Source organism: Rattus norvegicus, chromosome 1 (genome assembly GCF_021556685.1).
Source record: "Rattus norvegicus strain SHRSP/BbbUtx chromosome 1, alternate assembly SHRSP_T2T, whole genome shotgun sequence".
Lineage (NCBI taxonomy): Eukaryota > Metazoa > Chordata > Mammalia > Rodentia > Muridae > Rattus > Rattus norvegicus.
Window position 1 is genome coordinate 83,542,781 of NC_141534.1, and position 24,916 is coordinate 83,567,696.

Here is a 24,916-nt window from a genome sequence, read left to right on the forward strand (position 1 = left end):
TGTGTGTGTGTGTGTGTGTGTCCCTGGCCAAGCTTGAGTCTACCCCAGATTTGTGTTTCAGAGATCTTTACTTACTTATTTCTTATGCCTGGGCTTATGTAGGCACTAAGCCACCACACTTCCTGAAAAACAAAACAAAACAAAACAAAACAAAGAAAAACAAAATAAAATCAACTAACAAATGGGCCAGAAAGAGGTCAACCACAACATCCAGAGAAATCATTAAATTTTTGTAAACATATCTAATATTTTTTATTGAAATAATGGAGAATATGTACTTATATAAAGAGAAAACTTTTAAACATTTTTCAGTGAAAGAGCTTGATAAATTCAATAAAGTGATAATTATATTCTTTAAGTTAACTCTATGAAATAATGGACACTCAGTTTAATTCCAGAGTCTCAATGATAATAAATTTATTTATATTTTTAACAGGAATGAAAATGACACCTGAAAACTTGGCAATGGGAATATTTCTCTTCTTTCACATTACTTTGGGAGTTCTTGGTAATTATATAATACTGTTTTATTATGTCTTAATGATAGTCACCAGAAAGCGTTTAATGCCCAAAGACGTGATTATAGAGCACTTGACTTTTGCTAACTGCTTGACTATCATTTCAAAAGGCGTTCCAGAGACACTGTCAGACTTGGGATTTAAAGATTTCCTGGATGATATGGGATGTAAATTGATACTTTATATTTACCGAATAGTGAGGGGGATGTCCCTGTATGCTATGTGCCTACTGAGTTGTTTCCAAGCAATCACAATCAGCCCCAGCACCTCCAAGTGGATGATGTTTAAACACAAAGCCACCAAGTACATTGGTCCTTCCTGCTCAGTTAGTTGGCTTGTGAACCTGCTTCTAAACATCTTGACTCCAGCAAGAGTGTTAGGACCCAGTTACAACAAAAATGTAACTAACATAGTGAATTATGGATACTGCTCATGGTTTACTTCTAGAAATATGGCAACTGCACTGTATATGTTTCTACTCTGCTTCTCTGATGGCTTGTGTTTGAGTCTCATGGCCTGCTCAAGTATCTCCATGGTAAGTATCCTCTACAGTCACAAAAGACAAGTCAAGCATATCCATGGTGCTCAGCATTTTCTAAAAGTCTCTCCAGAGGACCGAGCCACCCAAACTATCCTCATCCTGCTATGCACATTTGTCTTCTCTTACTCAATCTCTTCTGTACATGTAATCTTTACAAGCTACTCCAAAGACTCAGGAATATGGGGAATGAGTATATTTATATTTCTAGAAATATGCTTTCCAATATATTTCCCCTTTGTTCTCATCAGCAATTTCAAGTCTAGTTGCACCCTGTTTTTATCCTTCTATAATAAGAAATATCTTCCTCCAAATATTGCTTGAGCCAAGGTAATTTTCATCTTCTTGTATATTGTATTATCATATTATATATTGTAGAATGACAAGACTGCAGTTTGAAAATGTCAATCATCATTTTTTTTCATTCTTATTGGATACTTTATGTATTTATATTTCAAATGTTATCCCTTTCCTGGTTACCCCCTCCTCCATTCCCTCTCCCCCTGCTTCTACAGGGATGTTTCCTGATCTGCACACATACTACCAACTCACCACCCTGGAATTCACCTACACTGGGGAATCAAGCCTTCACAGGAGCAAGGGCTTCTCCTCCTATTGATGCCAGACAATAACATCCTATGCTACATATACAGCTGGAGTCATGGGTTCCTCTGTGTGTAATCTTTGGTTTGTGGTTTAAGCCCTAGGAACTCTGGAGAGGGGTGGGTTTGGGTAGGTTCATATTGTTTTTTTATGGGATTGCAAACCCCTTCAGCTTCTTCAATCCTTTCTCTAGCGCCTCCACTGGGGTCCCCTTGCTCAGTCCAGTGGTTAGCTGAAATCATGTGTATCAGTAAGACTCTGGCAGAAGCCTCTCAAGACACATCCATATCAGGTTCCTGTCAGCATGCACTTCTTGGCATCAGCAATAGTGACTGGGTATGGTTGCTGGATATGGGATTGATCCCCCAGGTGGGACAGTCTATGAATGGCCTTTCCTTCACTCTCTGCTCCATTCCTTGAACCTGAATTTCTTCCTGTGAGTACTTCGTTCCGCCTTCTAAGAGGAACTGAAGCATGCACATTTTGGTCTTCCTTATTCTTGAGTTTTATGTGGTCTGTGAATTGTATCTTGGGTATTATGAGTTTTTGTGATAACACCCACTTAAGAGTGATTACACCCCATAGGTATACTTTTGTGACTGGGTTACCTAACCCAAGATGATATTTTCTACTTCCATCCATTTGTCTATGAATTTCATGAAGTCATTGTTTTTAATAGCTGAGTAGTACTATAGTGGATACATGTTGCACATTTTCTGTATCCGTTCTTCTGTTGAAGGACAACTGGGTTCTTCTTAGCTTCTGGCTATTATAAATAAGGCTGCTATAAACATAGTCAAGCATATGTCCTTGTTATATGTTGGAGCATCTTTGGGATATGCCCATGAGAAGTATAACTGGGTCCTCAGGTAATACTATGTCCAATTTTCTGAGGAATGATGAGACTTCTTTACACAGTCGTTGTACCAGCTTGCAATCCCACCAACAATGGAGGAGTGTTCCTCTTTCTCCACATCCTCAGGATCTGTTGTCATCTGAGTTTTTGATCTTAGCCATTGGGACTAGTATGAGGTGGAATCTTAGGGTTGTTTTGATTTGTATTTACCTGGTGACTAAGGATGTTGATCATTTTTTTAGGTGTTCTCAACTCAATATTCCTCATTTGAGAACAATTTGTGTACCTATGTACCCCAATTTTTAATAAGGTTATTTGGTTCTCAGGAGTCTAACTTCTTGAGTTCTTTGTATATATTAGATATTAGCCCTCAGTAGGATGTAGGATTGGTACAGATATTTTCCTAATTGGTTGGTTGCCACTTTATGCTATTGACAGTGTCCTTTGCCTTACATCAGCTTTGCAATTTTATGAGGTCCTATATATTGATTATTGTTCTTAGAGTGTAAGCCATTGATGTTCTGTTCAGGATATTTTCCCATGTGCCTATGTGTTCAAGGATCTTCACCGCTTTCTCTGCTATTAGTTTCAGTTCATCTGGTTTTATGTGGAGTTCCTTGATCCACTTGGACTTGAGCTTTGTACAAGATGATAAGAATTGATCAATTTGCATTCCTCTACATGGTGACTGTCAGTTGAACCAGCACCTTTGTTGAAAATGCTGTCTTTTTTTCTGCTGGATGGTTTTAGCTCCTTGTCAAAGATCAAATGACCATAGAAGTGTGGGTTCATTTCTGGATCTTCAATTCTATTCCATTGATCTACATGCCTGTCTCTGTAACAATGTCATGCAGTGTTTTATCATTATTGCTCTGCAATACAGCTTGATGTCAGGGTTTATTCCCCCAAAAGTCCTTTTACTGTTGAGAATAGTTTTTGCTATTCTGTCTGTCTGTCTGTCTGTCTGTCTTTCTGTCTGTCTGTCTGTTGTTGTTGTTGTTACAAATAAATCTGCAAATTGCTCTTCCTTACTCTATGAAGAATTGAGTTGCAATTTTGATGAGAATTGCATTGAATTTAGAGATTGCTTTTGACAAGATAGCCATTTTTACTATATTAATCCTGCCAATCCATGAGCATGGGAGATCTTTCCATTTTTTGAGATCTTCTTCAATTTCATTCTTCAGAGATTTAAAGTTCTTGTCATACAGATCTTTCACTTGCTTAGCTAGTGTCACACCGAGGTATTTTATATTATTAGTGACTATTGTGAGGTGTGTCACTTCCCTAATTTCTTTCTCAGCTTGCTTATCCTTTGAGTAGAGAAAGGCCACTGATTTGTTTCAGTTAATTTGATATCCAGCCACTTTACTGAAGTTTATTTTAGCAGGTTCAGGAGTTTTCTGATGTAGTTTTTTGGGGTCACATAATACATTACCATATCATCTGCAAATAGTGATATCTTGACTACTTCCTTCCAGTAAGTATCCCTTTGGCCTCTTTTTCTTGTCTTATTACTCTGGCTAGAACTTTGAGTACTATATTGAGTAGATAGGGAAAGTGTGGGAAGCCTTGCCTAGTCCCTGATTTTAGAGGAGTTGTTTCAGGTTTCTGTCTATTTAGTTTGATGTTGGCTACTGGTTTGAAGTATATTGCTTTTACTATGTTTAGGTATGGGCCTTGAATTTCTGATCTTTCCAAGGCTTTTATCATGAAAGGTTTTGAATTTTGTCAAATGCTTTCTCAGGATCTAATGAGATATTTATGTGTTTTTTCTTTGAGTTCATTTATATAGTGAATTACATTGGTTGATTTCTGTATATTGAATCATCCCTGCATTTCTGTGATGAAGCCTACTTGATCATGGTGAATGATCGAATTGATGTGTTTTCCGAGTTGGGTTGTGAGGATTTTCTTGAGTATTTTTGCATTGATAATCATTAGGGAAATTGGTGTGACATTCTTTTTCTTTGTAGGGTCTTTGTGTGGTTTAGGTATAAGCATACTTGTAGCTTCAAAGAAGGAATTGGGTAGTATTCCTTCAATTTCTATTTTGTGGAATAGTTTGAAGAGTATTGGTATTAGGTTTTCTTTGAATGTCTGATAGAATTCTTTACTAAACCCATCTGGTCTTGTGTTTTGTTTGATTGAGAGACTTTTAATGACTGCTTCTATTCGTTTAAGGGTTATGGGACTGTTTGAATGGTTTATCTGAACCAGACTTAACTTTGGTACCTGGTATCTGTCTAGAAAATTTTCCATTTCATCCAGATTTCCAGTTTTGTTGAGTATAGGCTTTTTTAGTAGGATCTGATAATTTTTTTAAAATTTCCTCAGTATCTGTTGTTATATGTCTATTTTCATTTCTGATTCTCTTATATTGGATACTTTCTCTGTACCCTCCAGTTAGTCTGCATAATGGTTTATTTATCTTGTTGATTTTCTCAAAGAACCAGCTCTTGGTTTTGTTGTTTCTTTGTATAGCTCTTTTTGTTTCTACTTCATTTATTTCAGCCCTGAGTTTGATTATTTCTTGTCTTCTACTCCGTTTGGATGCATTTGCTTCTTTTTGTTCTAGAGCTTTCGCATGTGCTGTTAAGCTATTATTGTGTGCTCTCCCCAGTTTCTTTTTGGAAGCACTCAGAGCTATGAGTTTTCTTCTTAGCACTTCTTTCATTATATCCCATAACTTTGGGTATATTGTGCTTTCATTTTCAATACATTCTAAACAGTATTTAATTTCTTTGTTTATTTCTATCTTGACCAAGTTATCATTGTGCAGAGTGTTGTTCAGCTTCCATGTGTAAGTGGGCTTTCTGTTGTCGTCTTTCTGTTTGCTTGTTTATTTTGTTTTGTTTTCTTTTATTGTTGTTGTTTTTTAAGAAGAGTCTTAGTCAGTGGTTATCTGGTTGGATACATGATATTATTTCAATCTTCTTGTATCTGTTGAGGTCTGTTTTGTGACTGATTATTTGTTCAATTTTAGAGAAGGTACCATGAGGCGCTAAAAAGAATGTATATTCTTTTGTTTTAGGATAAAATGTTCTATAGATATCTGTTAAAGTCATTTTGTTCATAACTACTGTTAGTTTCACTGTGTCTCTGTTTAGTTTGTGTTTCCATGATCTGTCCATCGATAAAAGCAGGGTGTTGAAATCTCCCACTTTTATTGTTTGTGATGCAGTGCATGCTTTGAGTTTTTGTAAACTTTCTTTTATGAATGTGAGGAATGACCAGCTTTCTCTGGGAAGAATTTGGGTATGAAGGCCTGTGGGACAGCCTTATCTCCTGGAACAGATGGAGATCAAATGGACTGGTTCCAAGCTGTTCTGTGGTTCCTGTGCCCTGTACACTCCTGTTGGCTCCCTCTTTGCAACTGGGATGAATGCAGTGATCTCACCTGTGGGCTTAGGAATGAGAGCACTCCTGGGAGACCAGTTCTCTCTAGGCAGGATTTGTGAACATCAATCATCTTTTAAAAGACTTTTTTTCATTTGTTTTATTATAATGTTTCTTACAGTATTTATTATCTAGTTATAAGCAATTTTTCAATTACATAGAATCATCCTATTATATGAGTTATCCAGTAATTCTCAACTTTTATAAAAATTACACCTGTGAGACCAAACATTATGAATATAAATATATTCATACATGTGCTCATATCTTCATCTTTCCTGCATGTTTGTCTGTGTACCACACATAATATTCTTCCAGAGGACAGAAAATAGCCTTAAACTCAGTAGAACTGGAGTTATAGACACTTGTGTACAAACTTTAGTGCAGGAAATAAAACCTGAGTCCTCTAGAAGAGCTATCAGTCACCAAGCTATCTCCTAGGCCCTGAATTTTTTTTAATCATAGTTTAATTTTTTATTTTATGTGGTGTGTTGTGCCTTAGTGCATGTACACATACCATGGCCATTGCCCGGTGCATACAGCTACAAGAAGAGACGTTGGATCCTCTAGAACTAGTTAAACGCATGTTTGAGCCACCTAGTATACTTGTTAGGAATAGAACTCCATTTTTTTCTTTTTCTTTCTTTTTTTTCCTTTTTTGCAAAATCATGATGAGCTTTTCCCCAGTGAGGCAGATTTCCATCCCCTAACCGTTGTTCATTGCTTCTAGTATGTTGTTACTATATCTTCAAATGTGACCATTTGCTTGCAAATTTTGCAGAAAAATAAAGTAACATGTTCCTTTAAAAATATTAGCTTCACAAGGCAATTATTACATTTTCTTTCATGCAAAGTCAAGGCACAAATAGGAATCAAATTATGAATTACTGAGATCAAAAGAACCCCAGAAAGAGTAAAATGGGGATATAATGAGGTAATTAAAGATAAATATGACATAATCACATAATGTAAATGAATGAAAGTATCATAATATAATCATTATGAAGTTTAATTAATGTGTAATTTAAAATATAAAGTAATTACAACATGTCATCATCCCCTGTGACATTTTCTGTTCATTTTACTCTTATTACATTTCATGTGCTATAACATCCACTTTCTACAAGGTTAACTAAAATATTTTAATTGTGTTTAAATTCTGTTCTTTGCATAAATTTACATGTTTAGGGAAATATATATCTGGGGTGTTCCTTTCTCCTTAATTTATAATAACTTTTCCTAGAAGAAAAGCACCATTTTTCTACCAAAAAGAAATATGACTGTTGTGGACTCCTTCAGTCCCCTAGAATATGCACATGCCACTAAACCATGTGCTTACCACTGACTTTCTAAAAGTTCCAACATTTCCATGTTGTAACATATATAACATGGAATTTGGTGGGGAAACCCTCAAAATCTGACTTTAGTGACATTCTTATGAGGGATTGACTTATTGTTTTCTAAATAATTTTGATACCATCAAATTTCCTCCAGTTGGATTTAGATAGTCTGTATCTGTCTACACTTCCAAGTTTGTTTCATTCAGATACCTGATCTTTAGTTTTGTACCCATTTATCATTTCATAGAACAAGAAATATTTTTTGTTATTTTTTGTATAAAACTGAATATATTTTTAATCTTATCTGATTCAAATATTTGATCTCTTAGCATTCTAGGCATATTACCAAAATGTCACTTAGTGACCACCTTAAAATGTCTGAGGATTTTACGGTCATATTTTTGTTTCTTCTGGACAGTAATTTGTCTTATCTTATTATGAAGTGTTTTTCCATGATTTCAGTGTAAACATATTTTAAAGAATCAAAGTTGCTAATGCTGCAGTTATTTTTGCTTAGAATTTTCATGAGAATATTCTATTTTCTTCTACCACACACACCACCATTGTGATAAAAATATAGGTTCTAAAAGATAAGATAATGCTGTTTTGTAGAAAAAAATTATCTAGTTTTAATAACTCAACCAGGGTTATGTGATGTAATGTGTGATTTATAGGATATGTATAGCAAGTTTTCTGTGACATATGCTACAATAGTACTACATATGGATCATTGTACACCTCATTGTTCAGGCAAACATTCAGCTTCCATAATACCCCCACACAGGAAATAGTATTATGCAGCAACATAATCTAAGTAAAATTGGATAGATAAGTGTTTTATTAACTCTGTGCAATGTTTCTATGAGCTTGAAGTTATCTCATATCATATCATTTTTTAAAAATTCAGTAGTTAGCCAAAATAATAAAACTTCTCAATTTTTGTATTATGGAAATGGAAATGCTACTAAAATTTATAGAAACTGTTTTCAGAATATTGAATTGAAGAAAAAAGTTTTCTGGAAGGCAGACACACAAATAATGCTAGCTATCAGAAAGGCAACCAAATTTAGGAAATATGTAATGCCATCTGATAGATGTGTTATTTATTTTATTGTTGACAAACAACCAAACAAAGGCAACTCAAAGAAGAAAAGAGTTCTCTCCCAACACACCCTCACAGTCATATAAACAATGAAATGTAGCATTCACAAGTCCATACTATCAACAAATGTGTCCAACAGTTTTAAGAGACCACACAGTAGCAAAACTAATGTTTTGAGGTAGAGGGAAAATAAACTTCTGGTTCATGATTCTTAAAACCATCAGAAATATGTATATTCTGATAGTTGTCACACACATGATAAGAACCACTGCTCTACAGGAACGCTTGTCAAACTATCCTCTAAATTCCTATATTTATAGCCATAGTTCAATACAACACTCAGAACTCATCAAAGAATTTTCTGTGTGCTGTTGATTATGGTTATCAGTGCAGAGAATGAGTGACTCTGACATGGATATTCTTACCATTCACCACAGCACAAGGTTCAAGTAAAATCATGAAAATGAGGATGAATGGAGTATAAGAGCCAGACATCATGGAGAATCACAGGAAAACAGTAACAACTGGCTATGCAGGACCACTGCATTCATGACTTCTCTACAGTTGTACGTTCCTATATTAGGCAAGCACAATACTAGTGTAGGAAACTTTCTAGAAATTAGGGGTGGGGATTAGGAGACACCAGCACTAACTGAGGAGCAATGGAAAGTTACTGGAATTGATAGAAAATATCTGTTTTCTATAAAGATGTGGCCCCTAGTGGGTCAACCATGATCCAGTGTGTGGCCTCAAAAATGTATGATTGTATAATCAATAGAAATTGACTTGGTGTACTATAAATAATAGAGGATGTGAAGGTATAAAGTTGGGAATGTGGGATGAATAGAGGATTTACCATGTGACTATGATCTAAGTGCATATATACATATCAGACATTCTCAAAGAGTAATAAACATACTATTCTTTAAATATACTCCATTAGTCAAATTTTTTCTTAAGTGTAGGAATTGAAACACATACATGTGAGTACTACACACCATTTGTAAGAAATTTTAGAGCAAAATAACCCAAAAAAAGAGACTGAAATGCTGAAATGTTCCTTAGCTGAGAATTATTTGTTTAGCTCTATACCCCATTTTTAATAGAGTTATTTGATTCTCTGGAGTCTAACTTCTTGAATATATATATTCATATATATATCTATATTCATATATATATGTATATATATATATATATATCTATATATATATATATATATATATATAGGATATTAGCTCTCTATCAAATGAAGGATTGGGAAAGATGTTTCCCAATCTGTTGGTTGCCATTTTGTCCTGTTTATCTTTTGAATAGAAGAAGGCTACTGATTTGTTTGAGTTAATTTTATACTCAGCCAATTTGTTGTTTATCAGGCTTAGTTCGCTGGTGGAACTTTTGGGAGCACTTAAGTATATCATCATGTCATCTGCAAATAGTGATATTTGGACTTCTTCCTTTGTCCCTTTGACCTCCTTTCATTGTCTGATTGCTCTGGCTAGGACTTCGAGGATTATAAGTAGGGAGAGAGTGGACAGCCTTGTCTAGTTTCTGGTATTAATGGAATTGCTTCAAGTTTCTTTCCACTTAGTTAGATGTTGGCTATTGGTTTGTTGTATATTGCTTTCACTATGTTTAAGTATGGGCCTTGAATTCCTGATCTTTCCGAGATTTTTATCATGAAGGGGTGTTGAATTTTGTCAAATGCTTTCTCAGCATCTAATGAATGATCATGTGTTTTTTTTCTTTGAGTTTGTTTATATAGTGGATTACTTTGATGATTTCCATATATTGAAGTATCCCTGCCTCCCTGGGATGAAGCCTACTTGATCATGATGGATGATCATTTTGGTGTGTTCTAGGATTCAGGATGCAAGAATTTTATTGAGTAGTTTTGCATCAATATTCGTAAGGGAATGGCTGAGAAGGACCTAAAGAAATGTTCAGCATCCTTAATCATAAGGAAAATGCAAAACAAAACAAATCTGAGATTCCACCTCAAACTAATCCAAATGGCTAATATAAAAAGCTCAGATGAAAACAGATGCTGGTGAGAATGTGGAGAAAGAGGAATGCTCCTTCATTTTTGCTGGGATTGTAAGCTGGTACAACCACTCTGCAAATCAGTCTGGAGGTTCCTGAGAAAGTTGGACATAGTACTACCTGAGGACCCAGCTATACCGCTCCTGGGCATATATCTAAAAGATGCTCTAGCATATAACAAGGACACATACACCATTATGTTCGTAGCAGCTTTATTTATAATAGAAACTAGAATAAACCCAGTTGTCCTTCAACAGAGGAAGAGATACAGAAATGTGGTATATCTACACAATGGAGTACTACTCAGCTATTAAATACTATGACTTCATGAAATTAATAAGCAAATGGATGGAAATAAAAAATATTCTGAGTGAGGTAATCGAATCACAAAAAAAAAAACAACAACAGTTCTATGCTCTCACTGATCAGTGAATACTAGCCCAAAAGCTTGAATTACCCAAGATACAATCCACAGACCACATGTAGCTCAAGAAGGAGGACCACCAAAGTGCAGATGCTTCAATCTTTCTTAAAAGAGGGAACAAAAATATTCATAGGAGGAGATATAGAGACAAAGTTTGGATCAGAGACTAAAGGAATGGCCATTCAGAGCCTGCTCCACCTGGGAATCCTGCCCATATACAAACAGCCACCAAACCCAGGCAATATTACTGATGCCATGAAGTGCATGCTGACAGGACCCTGATATAGCTGTCTCCTGAGAGGCTCTGCCAGGGCATGACAAATACAGAGGCGAATTCTAGCAGCCAATCATTGAACTGAGAACAGGGTCCCCATTGGAGGAGATAGAGAAAGGACTGAAGGAGCTGAAGGAACTCTCAACCCCATAAAAAAAACAATACCAACCAACCAGAGCTCCCAGGGACTAAATCACTACTCAAAGAGTACACATGGACAGACCTATGGCTCCAGCTTCATATGTAGCAAAGATAGCCTTGATGGGCACCAGTGGAAGGAGAAATCCTTGGTCCTGCCAAGGATTGGAGCCCCCAGTGAGAGGAACGTCAGGGTGGGGAGAAGGGAAAGGGTGGGTGCTTTTTGGGACACCCTCATAGATGAAGAAGGCAGGGGATGGAATAGAGGGTTTATGAATGGAAAACCAGGAAAGGGGATAGCATTTGAAATGTAGATAAAAGAATATGCAATAAAAAAGAGGCTATATGTTAAGTATCCCTATAAAATACTTTTTATATATGGTATAGAGTGCAGTATAGTTCATAAAGAATGAATAACCACTGCACAGTAAAAGTATATCGATTTGTAGAAAATGTGGCTTGAAGAATGGGATATAACAATATTCACTGCATCTTCCTCCTCTGGCACTCTCAATTCAGCTGTTTTTAAGAGTTTAAGTAATCTCCAGTGATGTCTGGGCATTGGAAAAAGCTCCAAGATTCTGACACATTCATCACCAACTTCTTGTTCTTAGCATTGGGCCATCTTCTGCATCCCTTCTTATGACATTGTGGGCTCACAGAATTGGATTCTTCCTAATTAACGCTTAATTGCTTCTTTGAATTTGCTCCTGTGATTTGGACACATGCAATGACACATAATTGGTCAAAAGTCACTTAAAGGTTCCCTTCTGTAGATGGTGCTGTGGATTGAGTTTTGAGTTCAGAGATACTCCTGTCACCAAAGTACATATGAGAGGAACAGGTGTGTTCAGTGCCAGACAGTGCCTGGGAGTGAGTGTGGAGCTGTGATGTTGGATTATTACAGCAGTGTGGTCTTGGAATTGGCATTTATCTCTCAAGAATTCTGATCCTATATTCTCACATATAGTTCATTGCATAGTTGTAAAAATTGTCCTAGTTTTTAGTTTGGGATCCTAAAAGCTTTGGGGAACAAAGTCTAAAAATGGCAGTAAAATGAAACAGTGAAAGAGGCAACCAGAATGATTCTGAAGCACAGTATAGGAAAGATAGATGATGAACCAAAGTCATCTCTCTCCAGAAAGAAAGGGGCATATATTTTCTATTTGGGAAAAATGGTGTTCGACAGACATGATGAGATGACTATGGTCTGGGGAGACATTAAAATTGTGTGACCAAAAACAAGTAGTTTTTATTCTCTATTTTCTTTTACACATACATACACACACATGACCAGGCACACACACATGTACTCGCACATGCACGTGTGTGTGTGTGTGTGTGTGTGTGTGTGTTTGTGTGTGTATTGTCTACTGTATATATGTACATGTGTATATTGATGTTTCTTGTTTTTTCAAAAGTGTGTCTTTTCGACTGGCATGTTCAGTAACTCACTAAGAAGTTGTAATTGACTTTGTATCTCAATCCTTTTTGCTTCTTACTCCCCAGTACAGCATTCTAGGTCTGCCTTACTGCTTCATGCATCCTTTCTGTTTGTCTCTTTGATTTGGTTTCCTGTTTAAGAAAATTTCTCCTTATGTAGCTCAGGCTGTCCTAGAATGAATGTAATCCAGGCTCATCTTAAAGTCACAGAATTGTGCCAGTCTCCTTTTCCTGTGTAGTAAGATTAAATGTCAGTGGTTTTATCTGACCATTCTTAGTGTTAGGATCAGTCCTGTCATCTGAAATTTACATTCAGGAAGAAAATAGTGGCACACTGTGGAATAGATTGTTTGCATAAGAACAGGTGGTTTCATATGAATGCTTCTTCTGACCACTGTTGCTTTTCATTTACTAAAATGCAGAATGTCATCAATAGGAATGAATACCAATGCAGAAAAATGATGGCATTTTATCCTGAAGATTCAATCCTTGGCATAACTTGTGGCTAATCCATTCTAAGAGTGTTGCTTTCTAACTTTAACATGTGGCATTTTTTTATTCCCTAAGGAGATGTGCAGTTTAAGGTTTCAGCACTCAAAATTTTCAGTGTTGTAGTCCTAGAGAACTTTATACTGCAAATTTCTAATCAATGAACTTCTGGTCTTCTTTTGGATTATGATATTTGTGGTTCTGTCCATTATGCTGAGGTCCTTCAACATAAATCTGAAATACTACTCTATTCATTTAGACACTAAAGTGTGAATTCCAGGGAATACAATTCAGCCTAAAATTATAGTGCTCATAAAAGCCAGTCCTAGTGTCAAATGCCTATAATCTCAGCACTCAAGATACAGAAGCAGATGAATCTCTATGAGTTTGAGTCCAGCCTGCACTATGTAGAGAACTCCAGGATAGCTAGAGCAATATAAAATGACAACATCACAAACAAAACAAAACAGAGCAGACAAGTACACACAAAAATATGCAAAGTAGTAGAATATCTATGGAACCCCAGCAATGGGAAGGCGTAAGCCACTGAAATATAGTAAAAGGTTATTGTGATGGTTTATATATTCTTGGGTTAGGTAGTGGCAATATTAGGAGGTGTGGCCTTTCTGGAGTAGGTGTGTTGGTTTATATATTCTTGGGTTAGGTAGTGGCAATATTAGGAGGTGTGGCCTTTCTGGAGTAGGTGTGTCACTGTGGGTATGAGTTTAGTACCCTAGTCCTAGTTGACTAGAAGTCAGTCTTCTCTTATAGGCCTGCATATGAGGATGTAGACCTCTCAGCACCTCCTTGACCATGCCTTCCTGGATGCTACTATACTCCCTCCTTGATGATACTGTACTGAATCTCTCAACCTGTGAGCCAGGCCCAAATAAATGTTGTCCTTATAAGAGTTGCCATGGTCATGGTGTCTGTCCACAGCAGTAAAACCTTAACTAAGACGATCATGCAAAATTACTTATTGCATTTGTGAGCATACTATAAGACTCTCTTTTGCAAAAATATGCAAACAACAAAAAGAGAAAAGGAAGGAAAAGAAGAGAAAAAAACTTATTTTTGTCACACCATTTTAATACTTCTCCAGACTATATATAGTCCTCACATCATGTCTATCAAGCATCATTTTTCTAAGAACAAAAATACATTTTTCTCTCTTTGACTACAGAAAACAAACATAGTTTAGCCTCTGTCTTTGCTATGCTGTGTGTTAGACACCTCCTGGATACCTTTTACCCTCTGCATTCCACTTGCAAAGGTTTGTTTGAACTTGTTCACTGAAACACTTTGGATAAAAAAAAAAACCCTCTGGAAAGTAGGAAATGTTAACAACTATGGAATGAGCATATGTGCAAATACAGAAACAGAATTCCTGGAAGATAAACGCTGATCTTACTATTTCTTCTAGAGTGGTATTGTCTTCTTTCACCACAGTGACCTCCTATTCATGTTTAGGGTGCAGTCTCCTTCCAGGGAATCATCAAGAATTGCATTGGAGATGCAGAGCTGGAGCTGAGTTAGGATTCCGCATGTGACTCAACCATCACGAAAAGGTTCTTCCCTTTATTTTGTTTGCTTGCTTGTTTTTTATTGCTGTGGTTAATCTACTGTCAGATAAGGATGAAGCCAACTGAGACAGAAGTCAGTTGATTTTTCACATTAATAATGTGTTTCTTCTCTTCAATTTATAGTTTCTACCTATCCAGCCATTACTGAAACAGATCCTCAATCACAAAACAGATACCAATCTACCAATTAAATCTTTCTAGGGACTCACAAAAGGATGGGTTCACAGCTCAGAAAATCTTGTAACTCTAAGTCAAAAGCAAATAATCTTAAGTTGAAAAATATAAAGTTTACTCTAACCCAGGGTTCTGTTGTGAAGTCTTGAAAAGGCATCTCTAGCTCAAGGGTTCAGTTCTACTATTGTCAAAATGACAATGGCTCCTGGGTAAAGCAGGGGCTCCAAAGACTTTGGGAGATATTTTTAGCAACAAAATATAGCCAGAAGCACATGACTTAATAACTGGTCATAAAGAGGTTTCTCATCACTGGATGTTGCAGGGACAAGTTTGCTATGGTAGAGAAGTGGGAATCAACAGAGAGAAACATGTGGAGATTCATGGAGGGTCTAACTGATGAGTGCTTGAAGACTTTTGTCATAGTGAGAAACTGGGCTGATGGATAACTAAGTCAGGGACAAAGACAGTAATTTGTATTTGTGAAGAAGTTTCTAACTAAGTATCATAGTTTTGTTATTAGTGTTATATACTCCCTTTATCAAAATCCTTACATGGGACAATACCCACTATTCTAAATTAACATAATAAAACAAAATTGGTTGTTTGATGACCATGCCTAAATTTAGTTTGTTTACATGCTGAAAAAGGGACTGTAGAATTGACATTTCAGCAAGATTTTAACAATTTACATGAAATGACTTAAGTCTAAGTCAAGAATATGCTAATTTCTTAAACAGGAAGACTGAGTTGGCACTTCTGTGTATATTTCAAATATGGTTTAAAACACTTGCATGTGATCCCATTACATGAGAGGCAAAACCTGGGATGGGGCATGGCAACATTAGTTTCCATTTTGACTACTACATGTCAGTAATATACCCTGTCTAGAAAAGTAGCACAATGATAGAGTAAGGTTACTGATGCTGAACTATGGCTCTCACATTCTTACACAACACTGACACAGATGTAAGAAATGCCTTCATTACAGGTACTTCAGTGCAAATATTCAAATCTGGAAAGACAATATAAATGTTATTAGATTGGATCCCCTTTTGGAGTTTAGATTTTTATATTTCTCAGTCATTGACATAATGGATGAGGTGGTGAAAATTTTCAAGCAAATCATACTCACATTCATAGATGTCATTGGTCAAATCACTTCTTAGATTTTCAGGTATTTCAGGTATTTCAGGTATCAATAACTACAAGATATAATTTGACATGTTCCATCTGGGCAACTCTTAACTTCAATTGGGTAGCCCTCATAGCTATGTTTTTACAATTTACCTACCCCATAGTGGCTTCTTCCCCTTTCTTCCTTCTTCTTTCCCTCCTTGTAGTTCTCCTTGGACTCCAAGCCTGGGAACACCAAATGCCACCTATCTCTATTTTGCCTAGCTATACAGTGTAGGCATCTTTATTGATTAATCAGGGATAATTTGGGAGGCAAGATCACAGCATCACTTGGGTCTATGTGCACATTTTCACCATGCCTTGGTGTTAGTATTTAGCATTACAACATGCAGCAAAACAGCAAACCTCAAAAATTCCCATTTTTAATAAAATAAAAGGCTCTTTTCCTGTTTAGATGTAAGTTAAATAATAATAAATGGAACATTTGTGGAAACTATAAAATATAATATACATTTATGATATCTAGTCCATTTATATTTTATACCTCACAGAAAGTATTCTATTATATTTCCTATCTTGGTGAGTTTGGACTTAAGAATTTCATTTAGCTTTTATCTTAATTTCTCTTCTAATTTGAGACACTAACTTAAAAATACCTTCTTAGTCCCAAAACATCTTTCTAAATGCTAAATAATATAAGTTTAATTGTTACACTATGACTATCTAGTTTTCAACCCCACGAGAAGGAATGAATATTATTTGAATATTCAGTAAATGCTGGGACAGCTTCCAAAAATTATAGAAATGACAGAGACAGCTGGTTGCTTGGAAAGTCCCAAATATTGTTTCAACAACATTGGAGCATCTATATTTACCCTTCTGGTACAATATATTTGACAGATATTTTGTCAAGCAGGAATTATGAAGGACTTGTTTAACCTGTATTGGCAGAGCTAGGCAGTTGACTTCTCTGTGTCTGTTTGCCCTTTCTGGACAGATTGTCTACAGTTGAACCACAGACATTTTCTTTGCCCAATGATTAGCTTGCCATAATTTATGCAATATGGAGTTATGGTTGTTACTCGTCTTCTTTGAAGTGGAATGGGGTACAGGAGTAGAGTGGTCACTTTTAATTATGAAATTATCTTAAATATCATTGTCTGTGGATCTCTGAGAGTTTTGAAGACCAACTATTCATAGTATATCTGAATTGTCAAACAATGTTTATTCTTAGCTATTTACTATCTGAAAAATCTTGGAAACATTTTATTGTCATTAAATAAACTAGTATCTAATATGACTATAGGTTTGACTGGCTATTAATTTGTATTTCTTAATCATCCCAAATAATTCCTAACTTATATTTTATCATCCTTAACAGTTCATAATAGCAGTTTTCAGAAGAACTAGAACTTTATATTGTATCTTTAAGAAGTATATAAGTACAGTTCCACAAGTAAACAATAAAAAACATGTGTACAGCCTGAAAGCAGAACACTCTGTTCCCATAACTGGCTGACAGAAAACAGGAAAACAGGTTTACAGCACCCCTGACATAGAGGCTTATAGGACAATCTAGACACTGTCAGAAATAGAAGAACAAAGTAACATTAGAGATAATCTGATGGCGAGAGGCAAACGCAGGAATCCAAGCAACAGAAACCAAGACTACATGGCATCATCGGAGCCCAATTCTCCCACAAAGAAAACACGGAATATCCAAACACACCAGAAAAGCAAGATCTAGTTTCAAAATCATATTTGATCATGATGCTGGAGGACTTCAAGAAAGACGTGAAGAACTCTCTTAGAAAAACACAGGAATACATTAATAAACATTAGAAGCCTACAGAGGGGAATCATAAAAATCCCTGAAAGAATTCCAGGAAAACATAAATAAACAAGTAGAAGCCCATAGAGAGGAGTCACAAAAATCCCTGAAAGAATTCCAGGAAAACACAATCAAACAGCTGAAGGAATTAAAAACGGAAATAGAATCAATCAAGAAAGAACACATGGAAACAACCCTGGATATAGAAAACCAAAAGAAGAGACAAGAAGCTGTAGATACGAGCTTCACCAACAGAACACAAGAGATGGAAGAGAGAATCTCAGGAGCAGAAGATTCCATAGAAATCATTGACTCAACTGTCAAAGATAATGTAAAGCGGGAAAAGCTACTGGTCCAAAACATACAGGAAATCCAGGACTCAATGAGATCAAACTAAGGATAACAGGTATAGAAGAGAGTGAAGACTCCCAGCTCAAAGGACCAGTAAATATCTTCAAAAAATCATAGAAGAAAACTTCCCTAACCTAAAAAAAGAGATACCCATAAGCATTCAAGAAGCCTACAGAACTCCAAATAGATTGGACCAGAAAAGAAACTCCTCCCGTCACATAATAGTCAAAACACCAAATGCACAAAATAAAGAAAGAATATTAAAAGCAGTAAGGGAAAAAGGTCAAGTAACATATAAAGGCAGACCTATCAGAATCACACCAGAGTTTTTGCCAGAGACTATGAAAGCCAGAAGATCATGGACAGATGTCACACAGACCATAAGAGAACACAAATGCCAGCCCGGATTACTGTATCCTGCAAAACTCTCAATTAACATAGATAGAGAAACCAAGATATTCCATGACAAAACCAAATTTACACAATATCTTTCTACAAATCCAGCACTACAAAGGATAATAAATGGTAAAGCCCAACATAAGGAGGCAAGCTATACCCTAGAAGAAGCAAGAAACTAATCGTCTTGGCAACAAAACAAAGAGAAGAAAAGCATAAAAACATAACCTTATATCCAAATATGAATATAACAGGAAGCAATAATCACTATTCCTTAATATCTCTCAATATCAATGGCCTCAACTCCCCAATAAAAAGACATAGATTAACAAACTGGATATGCAATGAGGACCCTGCATTAAGCTGCCTACAGGAAACACGGCTGAGAGACAAAGACAGACACTACCTCAGAGTGAAAGGCTGGAAAACAACTTTCCAAGAAAATGATCAGAAGAAGCAAGCTGGAGTAGCCATTCTAATATCAAATAAAATCAATTTTCAACTAAAAGTCATCAAAAAAGATAAGGAAGGAGACTTCATATTCATCAAAGGAAAAATCCACCAAGATGAACTCTCAATCCTAAATATCTATGCTCCAAACACAAGGGTACCTACATACGTAAAAGAAACCTTACTAAAGCTCAAAACACACATTGCACCTCACACAATAATAGTAGGAGATTTCAACACCCCACTCTCATCAATGGACAGATCATGGAAACAGAAATTAAACAGAGACGTAGACAGGCTAAGAGAAGTCATGAGCGAAATGGACTTAACAGATATTTATAGAACATTCTATCCTAAAGCAAAAGGATATACCTTCTTCTCAGCTCTTCATGGTACTTTCTCCAAAATTGACCATATAATTGGTCAAAAAATGGGCCTCAACAGGTACAGAAAGATAGAAATAATCCCATGTGTGCTATCAGACCACCACGGCCTAAAGCTGTTCTTCAATAACAATAAGGGAAGAACGCCCACATATACGTGGAAATTGAACAATGCTCTACTCAATGATAACCTGGTCAAGGAAGAAATAAAGAAAGAAATTAAAGACTTTTTAGAATTTAATGAAAATGAAGGTACAACATACCCAAACTTATGGGACACAATGAAAGCTGTGCTAAGAGGAAAATTCATAGCTCTGAGTGCCTGCAGAAAGAAACAGGAAATAGCATGTCACCAACTTGACAGCACACCTAAAAGCTCTAGAACAAAAAGAAGCAAATATACCCAGGAGGAGTAGAAGGCAGGAAATAATCAAACTCAGAGCTGAAATCAACCAAGTAGAAACAAAAAGAACCATAGAAAGAATCAACAGAACCAAACGTTGGTTCTTTGAGAAAATCAACAAGACAGATAAACCCTTAGCCAGACTAACGAGAGGACACAGAGAGTGTGTCCAAATTAACAAGAAATGAAAAGGGAGACATAACTACAGATTCAGAGGAAATTCAAAAAATCATCAGATCTTACTATAAATGCCTATATTCAACAAAACTTGAAAATCTGCAGGAAATGGACAATTTCCTAGACAGATACCAGGTACCAAAGTTAAATCAGGAACAGATAAACCAGTTAAACAACCCCATAACTCCTAAGGAAATAGAAGCCGTCATTAAAGTTCTCCCAACAAAAAAGAGCCCAGGTCCAGACGGGTTTAGTGCAGAATTCTATCAGACCTTCATAGAAGACCTCATACCAATATTATCCAAACTATTCCACAAAATTGAAAGTGATGGAGCACTACCGAATTCCTTCTATGAAGCCACAATTACTCTTATACCTAAACCACACAAAGACCCAACAAAGAAAGAGAACTTCAGACCAATTTCCCTTATGAATATCGATGCAAAAATACTCAATAAAATTCTGGCAAACCGAATCCAAGAGCACATCAAAACAATCATCCACCATGATCAAGTAGGCTTCATCCCAGGCATGCAGGGATGGTTTAATATACGGAAAACCATCAACGTGATCCATTATACAAACAAACTGAAAGAACAAAACCACATGATCATTTCATTAGATGCTGAGAAAGAATTTGACAAAATTCAACACCCCTTCATGATAAAAGTCCTGGAAAGAATAGGAATTCAAGGCCCATACCAAAACATAGTAAAAGCCATATACAGCAAACCAGTTGCTAACATTAAACTAAATGGAGAGAAAATTGAAGCAATCCCACTAAAATCAGGGACTAGACAAGGCTGCCCACTCTCTCGCTACTTAATCAATATAGTTCTTGAAGTTCTAGCCAGAGCAATCAGACAACAAAAGGAAATCAATGGGATTCAGATTGGTAAAGAAGAAGTCAAAATATCACTATTTGCAGATGATAAAATAGTCTATTTAAGTGATAGCAAAAGTTCCACTAGAGAACTACTAAAGCTGATAAACAACTTCAGCAAAGTGGCTGGGTATAAAATTAACTCAAATAAATCAGTAGCCTTCCTCTACACAAAGGAGAAACAAGCCGAGAAAGAAATTAGGGAAACAACACCCTTAATAATAAACCCAAACAATATAACGTACCTCAGTGTGACTTTAACCAAGCAAGTAAAAGATCTGTACAATAAGAACTTCAAAACTCTGAAGAAAGAAATTGAAGAAGACTTCAGAAGATGGAAAGATCTCCCATGCTCATCGATTGGCAGGATTAATAGAGTAAAAATGGCCATTTTACCAAAAGCAATCTACAGATTCAATGCAATCCCCATCAAAATACCAATCCATTTCTTCAAAGAGATAGACAGAACAATTTGCAAATTCATCTGGAATAACAAAAAACCCAGGATAGCTAAAACTATCCTCAACAATAAAAGGATTCCGGGGAAATCAATATCCCTGAACTCAAACAGTATTACAGAGCAATAGTGAAAAAAACTGTATGGTTATTAGTACAGAGACATGCAGATAAACCAATGGAATAGAAGCGAAGACCCAGAACTGAACCCATACACCTAAGGCCACTAGATTTTTGACAAAGGAGCCAAAATCATCAAATGGAAAAAAGACAGCATTTTCAGTAAATGGTGCTGGTTCAACTGGAGGTCAACATGTAGAAGAATGCAGATCGATCCATGCTTATCACCCTGTACAAAGCTTAAGTCCAAGTGGATCAAGGGCCTCCACATCAAACCAGACACACTCAAACTAATAGAAGAAAAACTAGGGCAGCATCTCGAACACATGGGCACTGGAAAAAATTTCCTGAACAATACACCAATGGCTTATGCTCTAAGATCAAGAATTGACAAATGGGATCTCATAAAACTGCAAAGCTTCTGTAAGGCAAAGGACACTGTGGTTAGGACAAAACTGCAACCAACAGATTGGGAAAAGATCTTTACCAATCTTACAACAGATAGAGGCCTTATATCTAAAATATACAAAGAAATCAAGAAGTTAGACTGCAGGGAGACAAATAACCCTGTTAAAAAATGGGGTTCAGAGCTAAACAAAGAATTCACAGCTGAGGAATGCCGAATGGCTGAGAAACACCTAAAGAAATGTTCAACATCTTTAGTCATAAGGGAAATGCAAATCAAAACAAACCTGAGATTTCACCTCACACCAGTGAGAATGGCTAAGATCAAAAAATCAGGTGACAGCAGATGCTGGAGAGTATGTGGAGAAAGAGGAACACTCCTCCATTGTTGGTGGGATTGCAGACTGGTACAACCATTCTGGAAATCAGTCTGGAGGTTCCTCAGAAAATTGGACATTGAACTGCCTGAGGATCCAGCTATAGCTCTCTTGGGCATATACCCAAAAGATGCCCCAACATATAATAAAGACACGTTCTCCACTATATTCATAGCAGCCTTATTTATAATAGCCAGAAGCTGGAAAGAACCCAGATGCCCTTCAACAGAGGAATGGATACAGAAAATGTGGTACATCTACACAATGGAATATTACTCAGCTATCAAAAACAATGACTTTATGAAATTCGTAGGCAAATGGTTGGAACTGGAAAATATCATCCTGAGTGAGGTAAGCCAATCACAGAAAAACACACATGGTATGCACTCATTGATAAGTGGCTATTAGCACAAATGCTTGAATTACCCTAGATGCATAGAACAAATGAAACTCAAGACGGATGATCAAAATGTGAATGCTTCACTCCTTCTTTAAAAGGTGAACAAGAATACCCTTGGCAGGGAAGAGAGAGGCAAAGATTAAAACAGACACAGAAGGAACACCCATTCAGAGCCTGCCCCACATGTGGCCCATACATATACAGCCACCCAATTAGACAAGATGGATGAAGCAAAGAAGTGCAGGCCAACAGCAGCCAGATGTATATCTCTCCTGAGAGACACAGCCAGAATACAGCAAATATAGAGGCAAATGCCAGCAGCAAACCACTGAACTGAGAACGGGACCCCAGTTGAAGGAATCAGAGAAAGAACTGGAAGAGCTTGAAGGGGCTCGAGACCCCAAAAGTACAACAATGCCAAGCAACCAGAGCTTCCAGGGACTAAGCCACTACCTAAAGACTATACATGGACTGACCCTGGACTCTGACCTCATAGGTAGCAATGAATATCCTAGTAAGAGCACCAGTGGAAGGGAAGCCCTGGGCCTGCTAAGACTGAACCACCAGTGAACTAGATTGTTGGGGGAGGGTGGCAATGGGGGGAGGATGGGGAGGGGGACACCCATAAAGAAGGGGATGGGGAGGGATTAGGGGGATGTTTGCCTGGAAACCGGGAAATGGAATAACACTCGAAATGTAAATAAGAAATACTCAAGTTAATAATAATAAAAAAAACATGTGTACATTATATGTATCAAAAATAATTTTATAGTTGTAGCAATATATAGTAACCTATACTGATGTATCAAAAACTTATTTTTGAATTACTGTACAAGAAAAATCTGTACCAGTATAATAAAGTATAACCTCATTTGACATCAAATTATGAAGATCTTTACCAAAGTAAGATTATGTCTATAAAATATTTTTGGTTTAAGAGTAAATTCAATAATCCACATCTATTTGTCTAATGTCTTATAATACATCTTTTCTTTTTCTTTTCAGCCCCCACCCTTTATGTAAGAAATAAAAAGAATAGTGAAGAGGAAATGAAAGATGGAAATCCCTGAGTCTAAACTCCCTATCTCATTTCCTCTCTGTCAAAGACCATAATTATTTTTAAAACATCCTCTAAAATAACAACATATCTATTATTCATAAATAACCAAAGCTATTCACCTCAACTTAAGGGATTTGGAAAACATTCTTCTCATAATTGTTTCCTGACTGAGAGAAAGGATTCCTTTTATGAAAGCAAGCTGTAGCATTTTTTGTCCAGTCTCTGCGTGCTGAGAAAGTGCAGGCTTAAATTAAGTTCAGAATGGAACACCCTGAAAGGCTAGACCAAGTGAGCTAGGTGTTTTTAAGTTTTCCTGGAAGTAAGTCCACTTGAGGTAGGATCAAAACAGGGAACTGGAATGCTTCTCAGCAGACCTAAGAGTGACTCTTGTCTGGGCTGCATTTTTGGCTGTCTTTTTTTTTTTGCAAACAAAAATTTTATAGATTATTATATAATGTATGGAATAGGCAATGTGTACAGATTCATTAAAGATTAATTTTTGTTCCTTGTTTGAGCAGGTAAAAGACAACTTTCTTTCTTATTCAGTTAGTTTGATTATATAACCAAACTGGTATATAAATCTCCATTCATGACATCTGAAATGATGACCTGATGAATCTTTAGGACACTGTCACCCACAGGATCCACTGACTATCTATAGCCAAAGTCTGGCATTCAGCATGTAGAAGAATGCAAATTGATCCATTCCTATCTCCTGTACAAAGCTCAAGTCCAATGGGTCAAGGACCTCCACATAAAACCAGATACACTGAAATTTATAGAAGAGAAAGTGGGGAAGAGCCTTGAACACATGGGCACAAGGGAAAATTTCCTGAACAGAACACCAATGGCTTATGCTCTAACATCAAGAATCAACAAATGAAACATTATAAAATTGCAACGCTTCTGTAAGGCAAAGGACACTGCCAATAGCATAAGTACACATGGACAGACCCATGGGTTCAGCTGCATATGCAGCAGAGGATGGCCTTCTTGGGCACCAGTGGGAGGAGAAGACCTTGGTCCAGTCAAGGCTCAATCCCTCAGTGTAGGTAAATCTCAAGTGGGGTCACAGGAAGGGGTGAGATGATGGATGGGGGAGTACCCTAATAGAAGAAGGGAGGGGGGAAAGAATAGGGGGTTTATGGATGGGAAACGGATAAAGGAAA

General features: G+C 36.6%; 1 protein-coding gene across 1 annotated transcript; it reads left to right on the plus strand.

The window, feature by feature from the left end:
• Nucleotides 1-414: 414 nt before the first annotated feature.
• Nucleotides 415-1,532, plus strand: Vom1r44 (vomeronasal 1 receptor 44). The gene has a single exon (NM_001008902.2). The coding sequence runs from the start codon at nucleotides 439-441 to the stop codon at nucleotides 1,378-1,380; it is 942 nt and encodes a 313-aa protein (NP_001008902.2). The 5' UTR covers nucleotides 415-438; the 3' UTR covers nucleotides 1,381-1,532.
• The last annotated feature ends 23,384 nt before the right edge of the window (nucleotides 1,533-24,916 follow it).

What these genes read in the sequence shown, in the direction of transcription:
- Vom1r44 (NM_001008902.2), top strand. Translation starts at nt 439, where the DNA reads ATGAAAATGACACCTGAAAACTTGGCAATGGGAATATTTCTCTTCTTT.